Below are 18,246 nucleotides of genomic sequence, written 5' to 3'. Positions count from 1 at the left end.
AGAGTGTGTGTGTGCGCGCGTGGGTGTAAAAGGGAAAGAAATAGCAAACATCAGTTCATATTGAAAGATTTCTCTTAACAATAATGTCGTTTTCTGTAATTTGTAGCAAAATGATTTGTTCCAGGCATGCAAGGCAGTTTGGAAATATACATGAAAATACAGCCTCTTAATCAAAATGTGTGACACAATGCAATTTTCTGGCCCAGATGGAAAAACCTTTACCGAAACATTTTGGCCAGCCAACTTGGAAGTTACTCTGCTCTGCATTGCATCATATTTTTCGAAGTCCGTAAAAAACAAATGTTCTTTAGTCCTTTTAACAAAGGAGCAGGATTTAACAGATGTAAGTAAACACATTTTGTCTGGCTGAGAGCATTATTAAGTGCCTTGCATGATTACTACTTCTACTTCCTTTCCAGTCCTAAAACAGGCCTGAGGCAGCAAGTTCATTCGGAGGTTGGTCATGTATTCAGGAGTCACACACCCAATGCTAACTCCTGCGGTTCCGTACCCTGTGTTTGATGGAGAGAAGGGTCTCGTCCATGGGTCCAAGGTCATCTCGCAAATACAGATCCCCACCCTTCATCCCTCCTTTCTTTTTCCACCTCTCTGCCTCTCTGGTCTTCCTACTCTTCTCCCTGCTCTGGCTCCTTCTCCCCCTCTCTTGACTGTTCCTCCTCTTCTGCAGTGGAGGTGAGGAGTCCCTATAGCGATTTCTGTACATGTCTTTGGCATGGCTATCTTTGTCAAAGCCATCCCATGTGGTGGTCCCTAGCCCCCCTTCACGCCTGGCCTGGGCCTCTCTCCTTAGCATCTTTACCTGCCGCCTCTCCCTGCGTCTTTCTGGCCATGTCTTCCTCCTACCCGCCTCCCTCCGGGCCTCCAGGCCCCTCTTCTTGGGAGCTGGGTGCTCCTCCTCACCGCTGGCCTCTGTAAGCTCAGAAGCCCTCTTGTGCTCTGGAAGCGAGGTGTTGCCAATCTGTGTTGAGTCTGGGTTTGGGCAAAATCAATTAGCTATTTATATATACTCAGCTACTGTGGTTGTGAGTGTATGTGCATTTGCATTCTGATTAAGTGAAAACACGTATTACCCCTGCCTTTCTTCTGTATCCCAGCATCGTCTATGAGGTTGTCTCGCGAGTCATCATAGTGACAGACATACGGGAGGGAGGGAAACGTCCCACTGATCATCCTTCTCATGGTACACTCCTGCAAAAGAGAAACCAAGTAACAAAAAGAATGACCTGGCGGGAAAAGGATAACAACAAAACGACGAGACAGTAAATTTGAGAAGTAACCAATCACACACAGGTAATGTGTGACGGAAGAGGAGAGCAGGAGAGAATGTTCTCATTCATACATGCCCATAGTGTCCTCTCCTGGAGCAGTTGTAGCAGTGGGCGGAACGATTCCTGTAATTGGGGGCGTGGTCTCGGTGTGGCCTGTGGGGTACTCGGTCTTGAGTCTGAGGAAGTTGAAAAAAAACACAGATATAAGAGGTCTTAGGTCCAGCACTTCAACCCTGCTCTTTTCTTCTCTTTCCACCAACCATGGTGACTCACTGTAAGGTGGTACTGTCTCCATGTGTCTGGGCAGCCCTGTTGAAAATGCAGAAAACCCATAAGGACAGAGTACAGGCATGGAACAAAGCATGTCAGAAAAAAAAACATAGAGGTAAACAACAAATCGAAATACAGTACAGTACAAGTACAGTTTTTATTTATTCGTAGCAAAACCTCCCAACCTACAAGCGGTTGTGCGTAAACAGCAATGGACAAACATTTGCTGCTAGACTTAATCGGAAGCACAACACATACACAGAAAATACATACGCACGTACACATACACACACACGCACACATACACACACACAGGCAGTGGGCATGCACATACTCACATCAGAGAGGTGTCCAGTCATCCCACAGCGGTGGCAGTGTTGGTACCAGACAGGGGGCTTTGGGCAGGCCTGGTACCCATGGGAGGGCAGTCCGCAGCTGGGACAGTGCCGGCCAGGACAGGCCCTCTGGAAGTGGCCCTGGAGCCCACACAGCACACAGGTGGGTCGCTTCTATAGACAGAAACACCAAGCTGTTGACAAGTGATCATTTCAATCATCATTGTCATTGAGTATACACTTTTCTGTGTGTATACACTGTTCTGTGTGTATACACTGTGTGTGTGTGTGTGGGGGGGGGGTCCTACCCTGGGGATGGGGCAGTTCCTGACCAGATGCCCTGTCTTGTTGCAGTTGTGACAGGTCACACTCCGGTCAGGGGTGTAATAGCGGCTGGGTCGTGATTGGTTGTATACTCCCTGGGCATTAAAGAGAACCATGACAACACCTCCTAGCCAGCCAATCATCTCAGACCAAATGCGCCTCTCACAGACTACTCTCTAACAGATGAAATCTAATTGTTATAAGATACAGTACATTCCCTTTGTGATTTTGCAGTAATGATGAGACTATTACCTTGTCTTTTGCTGATATGGCCCAGTCGGGATTAAAGGCAATTTTTGACTTCTGTTCCTCTGTTGGGATGACAGAACGCTTCAGATAAAGGCTCCAAGAACAGAACAAGTGGGACCATAATACTGTGTGGATGGTTGTGCCTCCTTATTCAACCACTAAGGGCATCATTGCTTAAAATACAATAGCTGCACAAGTTTCTGGGTGATTTATTCAATATATTCCAGCGTGGTAGTAAAATAAGCGTTCCACAGTCGTTCCGAAAGTCTCCTGAACTGTCACAGTTCTAACTGCAGACTTTTCATTGCCTTTGTAGTTTTCACTATTGGGGAAAATACAGAACTTTCCCTCTGTATATGTAACTCACAGTGTGTACATGCTTTATTGTTTGTGTAATAATTGTATGAGGACCTCGGACACTGTTTTGTCTTTGGAACTTTTATTGCTTAAGGGAACTCAACCTCAGCCTCTACAATGCTAAAACTCAACTGCTATTGTATGTAACTTTCTGTCAGGGGAACTGTCATGTGTGTAACTCCCATTGTCTATGGAACACATTGTGGAAGTCTTGTTGTATGTGGAATTCTCCTCGTCTGTGGAACTCTCTGTCTGTGAAACTCTGCCTTGGTCACTACTAGGTTAGTACTCTGTCCTAGCTGGTGTCATGATGTCAGTTGTTCCGCCTGGTCCTCACCCTCATCTCCAGAATCTGACTCTGAACTTCCACTGCTCCAGTAGCCCAGGTTTAGTTGAATGTTCCTGTCTCCATCCTGCTCCTCTTCTTCCAGGATCATCCACTCCTCTATAGGCTCATCACAGTCCACGTCCTGGTCCTCTTGGTCTGAGTTTAGGCCATCCCTGGAGGATGGACTGGGGCACCTGACTTTTTTATATGCGGAAAAGGGGAAGGCCAGAACTAGGGGAGGGGAGTTGCCTGGAATGGCGAGGGGAACCCTTTGTGAGCTGCTCTTGGGTGTCCGTTGTAATGAACTAAAACCCAACTCACTTTCTCCCTCAGAGGTACTGTCACATCCCTCAATGTAGTGTTCGCTGTATCGTCGTACAGTTAGTTCAGCGCCATCCGTCTGTTTCCCACCAAACATCAATTAACCAGACATATCACCATATACATATTGCAGGAAATGAACCCCATAGTTATTTTTTCGTTGAACAACTCTAAACGTCATGTGCCTTAGCATTAGCTAGCTAGCGTGGCTAAATAACTGTCCACAACGACACGTGTGGTAGTTAGAAGTCAGTGTTATGTGTGATTAATAAAAAAAAATAAAAAAAAGAATCGTGTTCATAAAACGCCTTAATTTTACATATTATATAGTCCAATTTATCTCTTTTAAAAGACGGCTAGTTTATGGCACTCCGAGTTTTCAATGCAAAGCTCCTCAGTGGATGACCAAAAACCTTCGCAGAGTTTTCGGCTAATCGACGGTACAAACTCAAATATTTGTTGGACAACAAAAGTTGAAGTCGCTTAGTTATATGCGTAGAGTTTAGTACAGGAGGACTGTTTTTGTAAATGTCTTTCCTTGGCAGGCGACTCTGTAGTTAGTTTCGTTGCTATGCCAGATGGTTACCCAATTGAAAGTAGAGGTGTGCGTACATGGCATGCGCTGTTCAGAAGATGCCAAAACGCTTAAGAAAACGGCGCTGCACCAAGTACCGTATGATCCACCTTGGAGCATCTGCACCTTTGATGTTGGCTGATCTCAATATTTCTTTGTTATTCCTTAAGTCAGTTCCCACACTTTAAGTACATTATATAGGCTAGTCTATAGATTAAAGCAACTATTACTATTATTCTAACAATTAAACACAATATTTGACACATTTGGATTTACTTCTGTGATGGAGATACGCTGCGGCAAAGTGTCACTCAACATGCAAAGTAAGTAGAAATGTTCTTGCCAATGATCTATTGATGTATCCTACTTCGCTAGATTATACTATATTTATAATTGTATTTTCTACAATAATATTAAAGTGTGCGTGTTTTGAGTCTGTGTGGCACGTGCTGTGCAACAAACGGAACGTGCGTAAAGTTGATCCATAAATGTCTCCGGTCCAATGCCCAGGGCACGGTGGGGTGAACCAGCTGGGTGGGGTGTTCGTTAACGGACGACCGTTACCACAATTAGTCAGACAGCGCATCGTGGATCTGGCGCACCAGGGTGTTCGTCCGTGCGAAATCTCCCGCCTGCTGCGCGTCAGTCACGGCTGCGTCAGCAAAATATTATCCAGGTGACTCACATAAATTGTTTTCAGATTATGTTGAGGACTGTGCATAACCACCACAGCTGTGTAAACTCCTTTTACTCAGGTTCCATGAGACGGGTAGCACCATGCCAGGGGTGATAGGGGGTTCTAAGCCCAAGGTGGCAACCCCCAAGGTGGTGGAAAAGATAATGGGGCTCAAGCAGAGGCATCCTGCCATGTTTGCCCGGGAGATCAAAGAGAGACTGCTCCTGGAAAGGGTGTGTGACCATGACAGAGTACCCAGCGTTAGCTCCATCAACAGGTGTGTCTGTGTGGGTGGGTGTTTATAAATGCTACAATAGTCTACATATCATGATAAGAATTCTATTGATTATTTCCTTGTCTCTTTTTAGGATAATAAGAGATAAAGTTCAACTTCACCCTCTTTCTTGTGAAATAGGTACAGTAAGTGCCCTTCTACTGTACCTATTTTGACATATTTCACTCTCTTTCCAAACATCTTCTAACCTTTGACCCCCCTCAGTGTCAGATACCACAGGTAACAGCTTCTCTTCTAACTCCTACTCTATCACTGGTATTCTGGGAACTGGTTCAAACGCAAGCAAAAGTGTTGAAGGTAGCGTGTGTATTTGTTTACTTGTTGTTTTTGTAGCATTACTTGAAAAGTATATAAACTCATTGGCGATATGTTAATGTTAGTCTGGGTTTAACAACCTTCCCAGTGTGTAACCCACCTCCAACCTCGAGGCTCCTGTCTTTACCCAGCATGGGTAGCATTGCTACCCGACATTCCATCTTCCTCACACTCATTACAGGCCTGCTTACACCTCCAGTGTTTCATCACATAATATATTAGTGGTGGAAGGACACATACTGGCCTGTATACTTTCAGCATTTCATCGTGTCACCAATTATAGCAAAAACAACAGGGAAAGCAAGGAAATGAGGGAGAGGAACAGTGCTAGATGCAAGAACAGACAGAATTCCAAACATTGGTCTGATATGAAAACTAATTATGTTCCAGGTGGAGATTTCCCAAGCAGTTTCTACTCTGAAAATCACAGTTCCTCCCAAACCGAAGACTGGAAACCCTCAAACCTCAGCTTGACATCTCGTTCCAATCTGCCAACTAACCTCAGCCATAGCCTGCCTGTTCATTCCTCTCAATGTGCTTAGCTTGGCACAGTCTCTTACAACAAAACCTAGCTAATGCTACATCAGTTTTTAGCACTCATACTTGCCCAAACTTCTCACTTTTAACATGAAGTTACAGAAACACTGCACTGATTCTTTTCTTATGGTCTGCAGGGAAGCCATACTGCTACAGCTAAGATGGAGAAGAAAAAGTCACTCATTAGTATCATCATTGTGATAAAAGCAATCACTCACTGCAGTATGGTATTGTCTTTATGTATTTACTATAGTAAAAAAAAAAAAAGCATGCACTGCTGTATTCTCTGACTATGACCACAGAGAACCAGCATCGAGCTAAGTAAAGAAATGCTGTTATTTTGTGAAGACATAACTCAAGTCACTGTTGGTTTCAAAATAAATGACCAATCGGTACAATGCGTGTAGTCTCTCTTTGTTTCTGTAACTAGAAATCACTACACACACATAGAACTAAACGAGGCCCATCTGTGCTACATCTCATCTGTCCACTGGTACCCCAGGGCCCCGTCTGTTAGCACTCCTGTCGGGGGCCATCATTAAGGTCCCTGTGATGGAGGGTGATGCTCGTCCCCTCTCAGTAGGGGGCGCCCTTGCCCATCCTCCCCCCAGCCTGATGGATGGCAGGATAAAACAGAGAAGCAATGCTGCTCAGACCAGTACTACAGGGGTCAGACATGAGTGCTGAAAGAAATAACACCTAGAGCTCACAATTAGATATTTCCGCACACAAAGAATACACACGGACAAACACACAAATAGGAACGAAAACATCACACTGTGTGCTCTTGCATATGGATGTGATTGTTTATTTTGTTTGTTAATATTTTCCATGGGAAACAGCATTTCAAGTCATACGAAATGTAAAATAGTGCCCAATTAAAGGACATTATTGAAGCCTATAACAGTCTAAAGAATCAAATTATCCTTTATTCCCTACGGATAATGAGAGCTATCCCATAGAGAATAGATATACTACCAACAGTATACACAAAGTTATTGAATATATTGTATACAATTCCACACAGAAGGAGAATGCCTTGGAATATGATATTTGCCAAAATAAAATAGATTATGGAGAAAACCGATGAAATGAGCCAAACCAGCAATCCATACAGGCTGTAGAGGATCACCCAGACACACCAGAAGGGAAAAGACACCAGGAAGCAGACCACCTCAGAGACACCTCCCTTCTTCACATTCTAGAAAGGGTGGATTACCCAAAAAAGAAATAAAACACATAGGCCATACCTAGATGAGTCTAAATAATGAGTAACTTAAATGTTTAAAAAAAAGTGTAATTGAATAGCAGAATAGGAAGAGAGAAGACATACCTGGTGTTCCAGATCAGCAGGACAGATGTCAGGCTCCGTCTGAGATCCCAGTTGCTCTGTATTTTCTGCATTATAAAGGCTAAGCACTTTAACTGTAGAGAGAGCATAGTTATCGTTACAAGTATGTGTTTTTCTAAATGTACTTTATTTCAACACTTTTGACCACTGTACTATTGGGTATAGGCAAATGCTATAATTGTATTACTCACAGAAAGTAGCGCTCACTAGGATTATGAGCAACACCTGTGGCCATGTCGAAATGTTGCCTGACCCACTTCCTGGAAATGGAGGTATCTGGGGAGAAAACTAATATTTGTCCATTTAGCAAAAGCCTACTTAGTCTTAGTTCAGCAGACTAAGTATAAACCCAGACTTCAATGATTGGATAACCAAATGCTACTGCTATGTGTATGTGTTTGGCATCAAAGATCACCTGAGAAGACCCGGGCCTCTGGTAGGCATCAACGATGTTAGCCAGACGGTAGTTCTTGATGACATTGCTGTTAGCTGGGAACTCTTTTCGACACTCGGGACAGCGGTATTCCCCTCTGCTCCTCAACTCAGCCATGCAGGCCAGACAGTAGCTGTGTCCACATGGATACTGGTGAGGCTCCGTCAGGGTTTCCATGCAGATCCCACATGTCATTAGCTCCGATAATAACTCGTTGTCCATTTTGATCAAATATAAGAGCTAAATAAGGTGTTTTAAGGTAGAAACTTCATGAGAGAGTAGAAACAGTTTAGACGTAACAGAGAGTAGCAACATCAGTAGCAGCTGACAAGTGAAAGTATGTGGAATTTATTTTTAGGAAAGCATTACTGCTACTATTCTTAGTAATACTGAGCACCACAGTCAGAACTGTCGAGGTTGACATAGATTACAGCAAACCAACAATAAAGTATGTGTAGATAATAATCAACAAGACACTGTAATAAACACGTACAAATTTAAATTATAAACAAAGTTGACAAATTCCACACTGAAACAAAGTGTAGTATGTCCTCATTCCAGTGTATTAATATTTAAACCCTGATTGCAATCATGGGTGGGACCAGGAACAGAATGGCAAAACTAAATGGGCCATTGACCTAGACAAAAAAAAATGTGAGCAGAACGTTACTTCAAGTTATAACCTATTAAAGTGATCGGTACATTAGGATCCCTGCTTGTTTTTACAATAAAGCAAAACCACCACAACCCTCTCTACCAATGCACTTGTTCCACCCGTGAACCACTAGGGCTTCCTCCTTATTTAATACTATCCCTGAGTAATAAACAGCAGCTCCATCACCAAATTCTCATAAAAGACACTTTGATATGGAATGGAGGTGCTGAATAAAGCCTCCCTATGAAATGTCTTCGATATGGATGATAGTTTAGTCTGCTTCTCAGGTCAGTGAGTCAGAGCAGACTGGCCAGACTAACCAGTATCCATGTCACCATGGATACTGGTGAGTCTCAGTGTTTCCACGCAGCAACTCTCCATTTCCTCTGTCAAATGTGTATTGTGGAACTTCAAGACTGGGTACTAACACAGAAACTAATACAGAAACTGAATGCAGTGTGGCTTATATATACAGTATTTACTACACACAGTTGATTGAGATATCACCAAGAGTGTAAATGTGTAAAAACGGCACCTACGCAACCAAGAACTGGTACTGGACTTTCACCCACAATAAATAAATACTTCACTTCCTTATTACTTTCAGTGGGACCAGCTCAGACCAGGGGAGAACGAGAGACACAAGTTTGCTAAATGAGAAAACAGTCCACATAAGGTAGCTTGGATTACTTCACCTGAACCGAGCTGAACTGAACTGAACCAGACCAGCGTTGGAGCATGGCAGCGCCCCGTAGGGTGATCACCAAGAGGAGGGCCACCATCACAGCCCTGCCACTCTACCACTCTGGAGCTCTGCTGAAGAAATACACCGGAGAGAAGGTAAAGAACAGAGAAATAGAATGATGGCGAAAGCCCATAGAGCAGATCAAAGATGAGAATAGAAAGATAGAAAACGAGACATCAAACAGGGTAGGGGGAGTCAAGTGAAGTGCGCTAAAAAGTTATGTGTCAAAGTTAACAAAACAAGGCAGTATTGTATCAATCAATGCCATGGAATATGACGTATATTGCCCATTGCATAAATGCACTAAACCTTTTGTTTTCTGTGGTCTCCTAGGACTTTAAGAAGTACTATGGAGAACTACGGGGATCCACCATTTTCCTGTACATGGATGAAACACAGGACACAGTAAGACAGCCTTGAACTGTGAACTTGATAACCACAATCAACAGCCATGTTGATTTAACCACTACTGTCCTTTGTCAGTATACAGAGAAACTGGATTTGCATATGCTGAAGTCCATGGAGATGGATTCTCCTTATGTGAAGACCCCGACTATCTTCACACTCTGTCTCATCAACGAGGAGGTTCAGCTGAAGGTCAGTAGTACAATCTTGTACCTTAGTGCTGTGCGTCACACAATAAAAAGCAGACCTGGGTTAACAAATGTATCACATTTAACATAAGCCAGGGCTGTGAAACAGGGAACATTTGAGGTCAAATGCACCTAAAGCTATGAATAAAACAATGTAAAGATGATATATTACAGGTATTTGACCATGTTTTGGTTGAATGGTTAAAGTGTGCCATAGACGGAAATGAGAAAGTAATTGTTTATATCTTCATGCAGATGGAATGCCCAGACAAAGGAGAGGAGTGGAGGGGTTTCATCATGACTGTGGCAAATGTGAGTTGAGTATATAATGTACTGTAATATAATACAAGAAAGGCAGGCTGAACACAAGTCAAGTTACATGAGGAGAAATGTACAGAGGAAATAATGTTGACCCCCGTTCACAGTCACTACTAATGTAGCACAGTGCAGCCTTTGTTATCGAGGATGATTAAGGATGTTACTGATGATGACAAGCACTGTATGTGTCTTACAGAAAGAGATCCCAAGCAAAATACAACTGCTCCCAGGCCAGATTGAAAGACTGAAGCAAGTTCTGTACGATGAGAAACAAAGACTTTTCCCCCAAACGCCACCTGACCTCTCCAAAAAGAGTTTCATCTCCTGCTCATCCTTCCTGGGAAACACACAAGAAACAGATAGTCCAGCTGTAAACCCCCCGTATGTTTAAACTGATCTTTGAGAAAGTGGGTTTGTAAGTGCAAGCATCTCTGTGATGTTATTCAATACGGAATTGTTTTTTCACAAAACTCATAAATCCTGTCTCCTAATCTTTCTCTTTTCCTCCTTCATTGTCTCGCCCACCATACCTTATTTACACCACCCATCTTTCCATTCACCATACCTTCATGCACATCTTTGTCATCCGCTTTTCATGCTTCCTCTTGTCAACTCTCTCCAGGTGTCTCTTTGACGTGAGCCGCCAGGAGGCGGAGCGTATGCTAACCAAGAACCCAGAATACGGCAACATCATCATCCGCCCTTCCACTTCCAGCTACGCTGTGACTTTAAGGCAGAATGACTTAAGGTATGATCTCTGACCCTCAACCAATGAGCAGAGCTTCAACATCAACAACTTTGTTCTCAACTATGAAAGGGACCGAATCAGAATGAGCTGCATCATGACATTGTACAGACCCTCACTACACTGGTCTGTTCGTTAACACCTTCAGGAAGGAATGCTCCTGACAAAAAGGCCTTTATATATGCTTGGTTTCCCAGGCATATATTGCACTTTGTCAGGTCTCTTTTGGCAATGGGCTTTAGTTGTTTGTTTTTTTTTGTGAATTTGAATAGGAAACACCACATGTTAACAGTTCATTGTATCAATATCTTGAACACAGGACAAAGAGTCGGATGTTTTCTGTTTCAGTGGGCCAGTATTCAAGAACTACAAGGTGTTGCCTATAGACGGGGTGTTTGTCATTGAGCTGGACCCCCCAGTGAGTCACATACACCTATCCATCCACATACGCACTCAACCACAGACAATGAAATATACCGTATTCTAGGTGCATCCCATATGAATCCAATACGTCTGATGCTTCAGTGTTTGTCGACCTGTCTGTCTGTTGTGTCAGGTGACGGTTCATTCGCTGAGGGACGTGCTTGACCACTTCCTGAAGGAGACCAAATATCGTCTCAGTCCCTATGTGATTCCCCAGGTCTATGACAACAAAATCGGTAAGGAAATTCAAACTGAATCAAATGTATCCAAATATTCACCACAGCAACTACACAATGTACAGCATGATGGCGGACGCAACCATACCCTTGGAACACTGTGCATGTGGTCTAAACAGAGGTTCCACCCATGTTGGACCGTTCAACAAAGCCAGTACCCCATGCCAGAGTGGCACCTATGATCCACACTCAGACTGCTTGTGCCGACATCCCTCCAACCACTCCACCACCAGATCCCCCCTGTCAAACCTCAGACAATAAGGGGGACTACATGGAAGTGGACGTCCCATCAAAACTGAGTGTGTGTATGTATAGATTTGCGTTTGGGGGCGCTGAGTAAAACACGTCTGTTTGTTCCAATTGACCATGTTCACATGAGCATCCCTGATACCATATATGTGCTGAGTACAAGTCAGATGTAGTATGTGATACATGTGTTTGGTGTCATCTCCATACCATTCTTCCTAATCCATGTCACTCCAGGCACCAGACCGGCAAACGTGGATGAGGAACTGAGGGCCATTCTAAAAGCAAGGAGGGAAAACATCTACAAAGCAGGGTCTACATGACTGACACACAGAACAAAATAAAAAACATTAAAAGATTGACAATGTGAAGATTAAATAAAACTGATTGATGTGCAAATGATATCTTGTGAAATAATTATAGTATGTATTATCAGTGGTCTTATCACCAGTAATATGGCAGTGTTGTCTTTATGATAATGTGTCATAAAACCTAGAGTTTGGATGCAAGGGGGAGTTGTTAAGAGCCAATTGTGCAACTTCCAAGCATTTATCAAATGGAATTTATCCGTTTGATATTTCAAACTATTAGACATGCCAATTTTCATGCTGATGGTAGGGACCAAGTTAACAGTAGGAGTAAATCACAAACCAAGAGGCTTCCATTCATATTTGTTTTTTTTATAATACATATTTCAGTAAAATCTACTTCAATTCACTTTGAGAGTACAAGAAAATAGCATATACTTCAAACGTGGAGTACATTTATCTAGTTCCATATTGACAGACAGACGACCTTTCACTCCCTTTTTCCCCCTATGGTAAAAAACAGAAAAGAACAAGTGACAGGGTAGAGTGCTATGAGGAATGGGCTGAGAGTATGAAGACTACACAGGTAAACAGAGCCCCCTAGGAAGAAAAGCAAGGATTCAAACTATATGACAGAAAGAACTTCTTTGCATTGAACCTCAAATGCATACATAGCCTTGCTGCAAAGTATCAAAAAGTTTTTTTTTCTTTTAATTTAATTACACAAAATCTTGTCAGGCTTTTTTTTTTATATTATGTTTTTGTTTACAAAAAAGATTTTTAATTTACAATCTAAGGCAGCCCATCTTTTTAAGGATTCCATGAGCTCTAAAGCGTGTAGGCAGAACGTTCCTTCCTTCCTGTTGTCGGTTGCTGACTGACAAACTGAGCGGAGGTTGTGCCATCAGTTCCAGTTGTGGACCAGGACTAGCTCGAGGTAGGGGAATCTCAGCTAAGTCCAACCCAGAAAGGAGTTCTTCTCTAAGGGTCTGAATCCCGACAGCTCCCTTGTCCAGCCAGAGGAGTGGGGTGGAGATGGGGGTTGGGTTGGTGATGGTGAGAGGGGCTCATCTTCACAGTGTCCAGAGTCAGAAGCTCTCTGACCTCCACCAACCACAGATAATCCTGAGGGGGGCCCCTCTCAGGAGGACGGGGGCTCTGGGTTCTGGGCTGAGGATGAAGCACTGGGCTTGGGAGACTGTCTGTCCTCTGAAGAGGGGGGCAGGTCAGATTCCAGGGATGCTGTGGTTTGGGATGAAACAGGGTTTTGTTTGAGAGCGGTGGGTACTGGGGATGGGGTCGCTGACACAGGGGTGTTGGTGGTGACCGTGGAAGGGGAGGGCTGAGGGTTCGCTACAGGAGGGACTTGGGCCGGGGGCTGAAATGCCAGGGGTTGTGCAGGGGCAGAGGACACAGCAGTTTTAGCCAGTATAATCTGGGTGGTTGGTGGCCTTGCCTGTGTTAACTGCATTGTGGGTTTAGCTTGCGCTAACTGGCTTATTGATTTAGCCTGGATGAACTGGGTTAGTTGGCCTGAGGAGTTAGCCTGCATTAGCGTGGCTAGCTGGTTAGCGGGAATAGTGATGATAGTGATTTTGTCTCCACTCTTGGTTCCTGCTGGCATCATGGTGGGCATGGCCTGGATCACGAGCTTAGTTGGAGCCCCCACGTTGCCAACGGTGACAGGTGCTTGGACGGCACTGGTGAAGATAGGTGAGGTGTTCAACGTCACCTGGCCCAGAGAGTTTGTCATGACAACGGGCATGGCGCGAAGAGTCCTACATATACTGATAGAGGCAATTAGGTAGAGGGGAGGGAAAGAGAGAGAAGAGATCTGTGTTAAAATTTATCTGTGATAGTATGATAAACTGGAAAAGAGGAAGCAAACCAAAAACAGCCATTTGCCCAAACAATCCCCTCACTCTAGCCTCACGGCCCACACAACTAAGCCCTCTCCTCCATCCTCCTCACCTGGAGCCCGTTGCTGAGGGGATGACGGTGACGTAGCTCTGCTGAGTCTGGACGGGCATGGCGGCCGTGTCGGATGTGAGGGCGTTGACAGCCTGCTGGTGCTCGGAGGCCATGCCCTCATCCTCCTCTCCCTCCTCCCCCTCCTCGTCATCGATGACCCGGATGTTCTTGGGCATGTCCTTGAACTGGTAGGCCAGCCGCTGGCCCTCCACCTTGGCCAAGATGCCACGCTGGTAGTAGTATCTGGCCACAGGAGACAGTCGAGAACACATAACATTATAGATCACCTGTTACAAATGCTTATACCGCAGGCATCGACCGCTCTTGGTAACCTCCAGAAACACTTAAAAGGAACAAGATGTGTTAAGTCTATCAGGCTGTCTCAGTGTGTGTGAGGGAGGAGACAAGGACAATAAATATTCAGTAGCAATCTTAAAACGCTTGATACGGTTTTGTCTTTGACTTCCCCAGACGACAACCTCCCCCTGCCTCACCTGAGCGCCCGGCCCATGGTCTCGTAGTTCATATCAGGCTTGTTCTTGTGCTTCCCCCAGAGCTTGGACACGGCCTTGGAGTCCACCAGCTTGAAAATGCCTTTCTCCCTCTGCATCCACTTGATGTACCTGGGACACGTGTTCTTGTCCTGGAGCAAGTCCAGCAGGAACTCCCACAGGTATGTTGTGTTGCCTGGAAGAGGGGGGTGGTGGTAAAAATGAATTAACTGATTTATTTTTATTGTTTGGCAAAATTCTGTGCAATTCCTAGTCCTACAAGTCCAACCAGAGGGAGGACACCCATTTGTTGGGGTTTGATAAACACAAGTTCCTCCAAGGTGTGACCACCCTGTGTCTAAGTGTGAGGGTGTGCTAGGTGCAGTGTGTGAGAGAGGCACGCACCCTTCCCCTCTCTGGGTCTCTTCCTTATCCCCAAGTCGATGGAGCCGTTGGACGCAGGCTGGTGAGTCTTAGGCCTCCTACCACCCCCTAGAGAAAAAACCCAGAGAAGAACTTAGCTGAAAACCCTCCAATGTTCAATCCTACCATCTGTAGATAAACATCCTCAAATGAGCATTAAAAAACATAGGTGTGAGCTCTGTACCTCTCTTCTTCTTGACTGCAGGCTCACAGTCTGGGGGGATGGGGAAGGTGTCTTCCTCTATGGTTTCACACTCTGTAGACACCTCCACCACAGTCTCCATCATCACATCTTCTACTGGAGGGAGGGAGGGAGGGAGGGAGGGAGGGAGGGAGGGAGGGAGGGAGGGAGGGAGGGAGGGAGGGAGGGAGGGAGGGAGGGAGGGAGGGAGGGAGGGAGGGAGGGAGGGAGGGAGGGAGGGAGGGAGGGAGGGAGGGAGGGAGGGAGGGAGGGAGGGAGGGAGGGAGGGAGGGAGGGAGGGAGGGAGGGAGGGAGGGAGGGAGGGAGGGAGGGAGGGAGGGAGGGAGGGAGGGAGGGAGGGAGGGAGGGAGGGAGGGAGGGAGGGAGGGAGGGAGGGAGGGAGGGAGGGAGGGAGGGAGGGAGGGAGGGAGGGAGGGAGGGAGGGAGGGAGGGAGGGAGGGAGGGAGGGAGGGAGGGAAATAGAAACAACAAAGGTCTGATTAATAAACAGAAATGGATGAGTGAACCTTGAAAGTTGCTTAACATTTTAAACACATCAACAAGAACAGGAACAGGGAAGTGAGTACCTGCGTGACGGTCATGAAGTACACCAGACGGAGATTCCATGTGCAGGAGAGCTTCGGCAGCCTCAAAGGTTTTGTCGAAACACACCATGTCCCCGTGACTTGACACTTCCACTGCAGAGGGAGAGAGGGTGAGTGAGAGAGGGTGAGAGGAGAGGGTGAGAGGAGAGAGGGTGAGAGGAGAGGGTGAGGGAGGAGAGGGTGAGGGAGGAGAGGGTGAGGGAGGGTGTTTGCTTACCCAACATGACAATACAAATACTTTCTTCTACCATGTTGTGCACCCCACACTCTTCATGCACCCCCTGCTATGATTCTACAGCTTTTTACAGTCTCTATTGACCAAACCGTAGAGGGCTTAAGGTTATGCACTTGTATACATCCACCACTAGAGGACATAACTGAGTTTGTTGGGGTTAGTTCTTGGAGGGAACAATACTCTGGTCTGTTCTATTTATTACACAGCTCAAAGCTTGGTAGGATGTCTACAGCCCTTAAAATTATGTACAGCATGACATTGGTCAAACACTTCTCAGTAATAGACAGCATTTGTTCATTATACCATTATATATATATATATATGGTCTGCTTCTCCACCCAATAAACTTGTCTTAGGTTGTAGAAATCATAACAAGAGTTTGATTGACACACTACAGCTTCTCTCCTTACAACACTCACACGTGTCTCTCGATCCAGCACAAACATAACCCTTCAAATCAAACCGCTAATATTCATCATCGTCCAAACACGAGTCTGTCAAATCTTTAATAATACCATACTGTCTGTTCCTAAACCGGTCTGTACCACTGCTGCACTGCCCGTATTCCCACCCAGACTCACCGGTCTCCACCACCTCCGTCACCACCTCCTGCTCTTCTGCCACGCCCTGCATCAGGTAAGTCTCATCGTCGTACACCAGCACCTGGGCAGCGTAGCACTGCTCCACCTGTGCGCTGGGCACCTCCTCCACAATGACAGCAGGACACTCTGCCTCCTCCTGCTCCACCTCCTCCTCATCCTCCATCACCACCATCTCCTCTTGGCCCTCATCCCCAGGAGTCTCACTCTGGTGGGAGGAGAGGCAGGGAGGTTAGAGACAGATGCTTTTATGCTTCAGCACCGTCACAATGCCAATAGAGAAATGCATGGTGGTTTGAACAACAGTGGTCAGTACATGGTGTTCCTTTCTGAGAACACAGTAGCTGAGAGGAGTCATGTTATGTTTAGGTTTGGAGAGGACTTATAGTGATGACAAAAAGCAACTGACAAAGAAGGACAGGGCGGTTAAACTCTTACCTGCTCCTCTTCAATCACAGTTACATACTCCACCACGTTCCCTCCTCCGTCTGCCACCACTACAGAGGTCATCACTCATTCCTGAGGATAATGCCAACATAGAATGATGTGTGAAAGAGGGACAGGGCCATCCCAAAGGCTATTGCTTGCCAAAGAATACTGAAAGTTGTCCTTGTGGAAAGAACATTACTCCCGCCCCATTATAAAGTACACAATCTATGCTTGTGCACCGACTATGCTCATTATGTGAAATTAAATGAAAAAGGTAACAACATACACGTATCCACGAATCAGTTGCAACACCTTTTCAGGTTTCCGTGCACTGCATTATGATGGGACAATAAATACACGAAATTCACAAGCGTGCCCCGAATGTTTACATCACGGTTTGATGTTTGGCAGTTAAGATGTAGCTTGTTAGGCTACACCGTTATGTAGCTACGTCGTTGGCCAATGAGGGTAAGTATTATTTGGCCGATTACCTCTATATTAGTTAGCTAGCTGACCAAAGTGGTTGTTAATTGATGTGCACAAGTGTAAGATTTTGTTAGAAACCTTGCTAACTGCAAAGTTACGAAAGCTAGCCTTAAAAAAAGAAGCAGGATGGCTAACTTTCGGTAGCTAGCTAGCTACTAGTTGTTGGTAGTATTAGCCAGCTAGCTAACGCCTGTATCCATCTTGCTTGTAGTGTGCTGTATTTGTAGGTGAATTTTATGCATGCGAAAAACGACATGCACTGACAAACTTCGCAACTCACCTTCTTGTAATGTCTTGTAATCTACGTAGAGTATAGCCTCAAGCAAACGTTAGGCCTGTGTAGCTATGCAGCTAGCTAACACAGCGAGCTTGATAGCTAGCTAGTAGCTAGCCAAGTTGACAAGGCCGTCGCGATTCCTTACTTTTAAGTGTTTGCTAGCGATTTAGCAGTTGGCTATCTCGTAAGCTAGCTAATCGCTTTGGCAAACTAATGGTTTTCAATCACGTATAAGAACACTGCTACACAAAACTTCAATGTTTTGATTGACGCTATTTTCCATGATCTGAAGATCTATCTTTCCCGTTGCTTTCCTGCGCGCCCTCTCTTTGCCAGGAGATTCAGGTCAACCTCAGAGACCGCTGGCGAATGACACCCTAGTCACGATGACGTCACGACACCCGTCCGTGACACGGGCCGAAAGAGTTTGCTTGCGAGTCCTGTCTTTGAAACCATCCAGCGGCCTTCAGGCACATACAAAACATCTCTATTTATAAAATACCGATTAAGTTATCGATTCAATACATATGTCGTGGATGAATGAGTTTGTGGACGACAGTATTACATTTTTGTACAGCCGGCTTGCTGTAATAAGCTGTTATTGCTACCAATGCATATTTAACAAT

At 45.1% G+C, this 18,246-nt stretch overlaps 5 protein-coding genes across 10 annotated transcripts; 2 read left to right on the top strand and 3 right to left on the bottom strand.

Moving 5' to 3' along the window:
• Window positions 1-54: 54 nt before the first annotated feature.
• On the bottom strand, window positions 55-4,037 carry LOC146302303 (uncharacterized). The gene is made up of 8 exons (XM_084676555.1): window positions 3,162-4,037; window positions 2,471-2,529; window positions 2,203-2,313; window positions 1,898-2,068; window positions 1,563-1,598; window positions 1,361-1,465; window positions 1,092-1,209; window positions 55-990 (listed from the first exon to the last, which is right to left on the bottom strand). The coding sequence occupies exons 1-8, from the start codon at window positions 3,568-3,570 to the stop codon at window positions 491-493; spliced, it is 1,509 nt and encodes a 502-aa protein (XP_084532681.1). The 5' UTR covers window positions 3,571-4,037; the 3' UTR covers window positions 55-490.
• A 177-nt stretch (window positions 4,038-4,214) lies between these two features.
• LOC146302302 (paired box protein Pax-5-like) lies at window positions 4,215-6,557 on the top strand. Its single transcript, XM_084697920.1, has 6 exons — window positions 4,215-4,370; window positions 4,558-4,723; window positions 4,803-5,000; window positions 5,092-5,138; window positions 5,223-5,315; window positions 6,373-6,557. Exons 1-6 carry the CDS (start codon window positions 4,331-4,333, stop codon window positions 6,555-6,557), a joined length of 729 nt encoding a protein of 242 aa, XP_084554046.1. The 5' UTR covers window positions 4,215-4,330.
• A 103-nt stretch (window positions 6,558-6,660) lies between these two features.
• On the bottom strand, window positions 6,661-8,034 carry LOC146302301 (uncharacterized). The gene is made up of 4 exons (XM_084699026.1): window positions 7,637-8,034; window positions 7,413-7,509; window positions 7,204-7,295; window positions 6,661-7,071 (listed from the first exon to the last, which is right to left on the bottom strand). Exons 1-4 carry the CDS (start codon window positions 7,874-7,876, stop codon window positions 6,799-6,801), a joined length of 702 nt encoding a protein of 233 aa, XP_084555152.1. The 5' UTR covers window positions 7,877-8,034; the 3' UTR covers window positions 6,661-6,798.
• LOC146302300 (signal-transducing adaptor protein 1-like) lies at window positions 7,529-12,014 on the top strand. 4 transcript variants are annotated; one of them, XM_084699022.1, is made up of 11 exons: window positions 7,529-7,657; window positions 8,917-9,149; window positions 9,388-9,459; window positions 9,538-9,651; window positions 9,903-9,959; window positions 10,162-10,346; window positions 10,588-10,713; window positions 11,059-11,128; window positions 11,267-11,369; window positions 11,489-11,674; window positions 11,853-12,014. In XM_084699022.1, exons 2-11 carry the CDS (start codon window positions 9,048-9,050, stop codon window positions 11,936-11,938), a joined length of 1,101 nt encoding a protein of 366 aa, XP_084555148.1. In that variant the 5' UTR covers window positions 7,529-7,657; window positions 8,917-9,047; the 3' UTR covers window positions 11,939-12,014. The 4 variants fall into 4 exon arrangements, with proteins under 4 accessions (XP_084555148.1, XP_084555151.1, XP_084555150.1 ...); XM_084699024.1 differs by having other exon boundaries at window positions 7,590-7,807; window positions 11,489-11,668; XM_084699021.1 differs by having other exon boundaries at window positions 7,598-7,807.
• A 265-nt stretch (window positions 12,015-12,279) lies between these two features.
• elf2a (E74-like factor 2a (ets domain transcription factor)) lies at window positions 12,280-17,994 on the bottom strand. 3 transcript variants are annotated; one of them, XM_084676339.1, is made up of 9 exons: window positions 17,624-17,994; window positions 16,867-16,947; window positions 16,411-16,636; window positions 15,577-15,687; window positions 14,993-15,106; window positions 14,791-14,877; window positions 14,389-14,581; window positions 13,895-14,137; window positions 12,280-13,710 (listed from the first exon to the last, which is right to left on the bottom strand). In XM_084676339.1, exons 2-9 carry the CDS (start codon window positions 16,936-16,938, stop codon window positions 13,065-13,067), a joined length of 1,692 nt encoding a protein of 563 aa, XP_084532465.1. In that variant the 5' UTR covers window positions 16,939-16,947; window positions 17,624-17,994; the 3' UTR covers window positions 12,280-13,064. The 3 variants fall into 3 exon arrangements, with proteins under 3 accessions (XP_084532465.1, XP_084532640.1, XP_084532550.1); XM_084676514.1 differs by having other exon boundaries at window positions 14,993-15,103; XM_084676424.1 differs by lacking the exon at window positions 17,624-17,994 and adding an exon at window positions 17,144-17,378.
• Window positions 17,995-18,246: the final 252 nt, after the last annotated feature.

Source organism: Hypomesus nipponensis, chromosome 1, assembly GCF_054491055.1.
Source record: "Hypomesus nipponensis isolate SF chromosome 1, ASM5449105v1, whole genome shotgun sequence".
Taxonomy (NCBI): domain Eukaryota; kingdom Metazoa; phylum Chordata; class Actinopteri; order Osmeriformes; family Osmeridae; genus Hypomesus; species Hypomesus nipponensis.
This window is presented reverse-complemented; position numbering and strand designations above follow the sequence as displayed.

Excerpts from the sequence above, each read along its gene's own strand:
- LOC146302302 (XM_084697920.1), top strand. The coding sequence starts at position 4,331 with ATGGAGATACGCTGCGGCAAAGTGTCACTCAACATGCAAA. Across the intron at positions 4,724-4,802 it reads GTCAGCAAAATATTATCCAG|GTTCCATGAGACGGGTAGCA; the intron begins GTGACTCACATA and ends CCTTTTACTCAG. Across the intron at positions 5,316-6,372 it reads CGCAAGCAAAAGTGTTGAAG|GGCCCCGTCTGTTAGCACTC; the intron begins GTAGCGTGTGTA and ends CTGGTACCCCAG.
- LOC146302303 (XM_084676555.1), bottom strand. The coding sequence starts at position 3,570 with ATGTTTGGTGGGAAACAGACGGATGGCGCTGAACTAACTGTACGACGA. Across the intron at positions 2,530-3,161 it reads GTCAGATTCTGGAGATGAGG|AGGAACAGAAGTCAAAAATT; the intron begins GTGAGGACCAGG and ends TCATCCCAACAG. Across the intron at positions 2,314-2,470 it reads CCATATCAGCAAAAGACAAG|GGAGTATACAACCAATCACG; the intron begins GTAATAGTCTCA and ends TTTAATGCCCAG.
- LOC146302301 (XM_084699026.1), bottom strand. The coding sequence starts at position 7,876 with ATGGACAACGAGTTATTATCGGAGCTAATGACATGTGGGATCTGCATG. Across the intron at positions 7,510-7,636 it reads AGAGGCCCGGGTCTTCTCAG|TTTTCTCCCCAGATACCTCC; the intron begins GTGATCTTTGAT and ends GACAAATATTAG. Across the intron at positions 7,296-7,412 it reads CCTAGTGAGCGCTACTTTCT|TTAAAGTGCTTAGCCTTTAT; the intron begins GTGAGTAATACA and ends CTCTCTCTACAG.
- elf2a (XM_084676339.1), bottom strand. The coding sequence starts at position 16,938 with ATGACCTCTGTAGTGGTGGCAGACGGAGGAGGGAACGTGGTGGAGTAT. Across the intron at positions 15,688-16,410 it reads GACGGAGGTGGTGGAGACCG|TGGAAGTGTCAAGTCACGGG; the intron begins GTGAGTCTGGGT and ends CTCCCTCTGCAG. Across the intron at positions 15,107-15,576 it reads ACTTCATGACCGTCACGCAG|TAGAAGATGTGATGATGGAG; the intron begins GTACTCACTTCC and ends CCCTCCCTCCAG.
- LOC146302300 (XM_084699022.1), top strand. The coding sequence starts at position 9,048 with ATGGCAGCGCCCCGTAGGGTGATCACCAAGAGGAGGGCCACCATCACA. Across the intron at positions 9,150-9,387 it reads AGAAATACACCGGAGAGAAG|GACTTTAAGAAGTACTATGG; the intron begins GTAAAGAACAGA and ends GTGGTCTCCTAG. Across the intron at positions 10,714-11,058 it reads TTAAGGCAGAATGACTTAAG|TGGGCCAGTATTCAAGAACT; the intron begins GTATGATCTCTG and ends TTTCTGTTTCAG.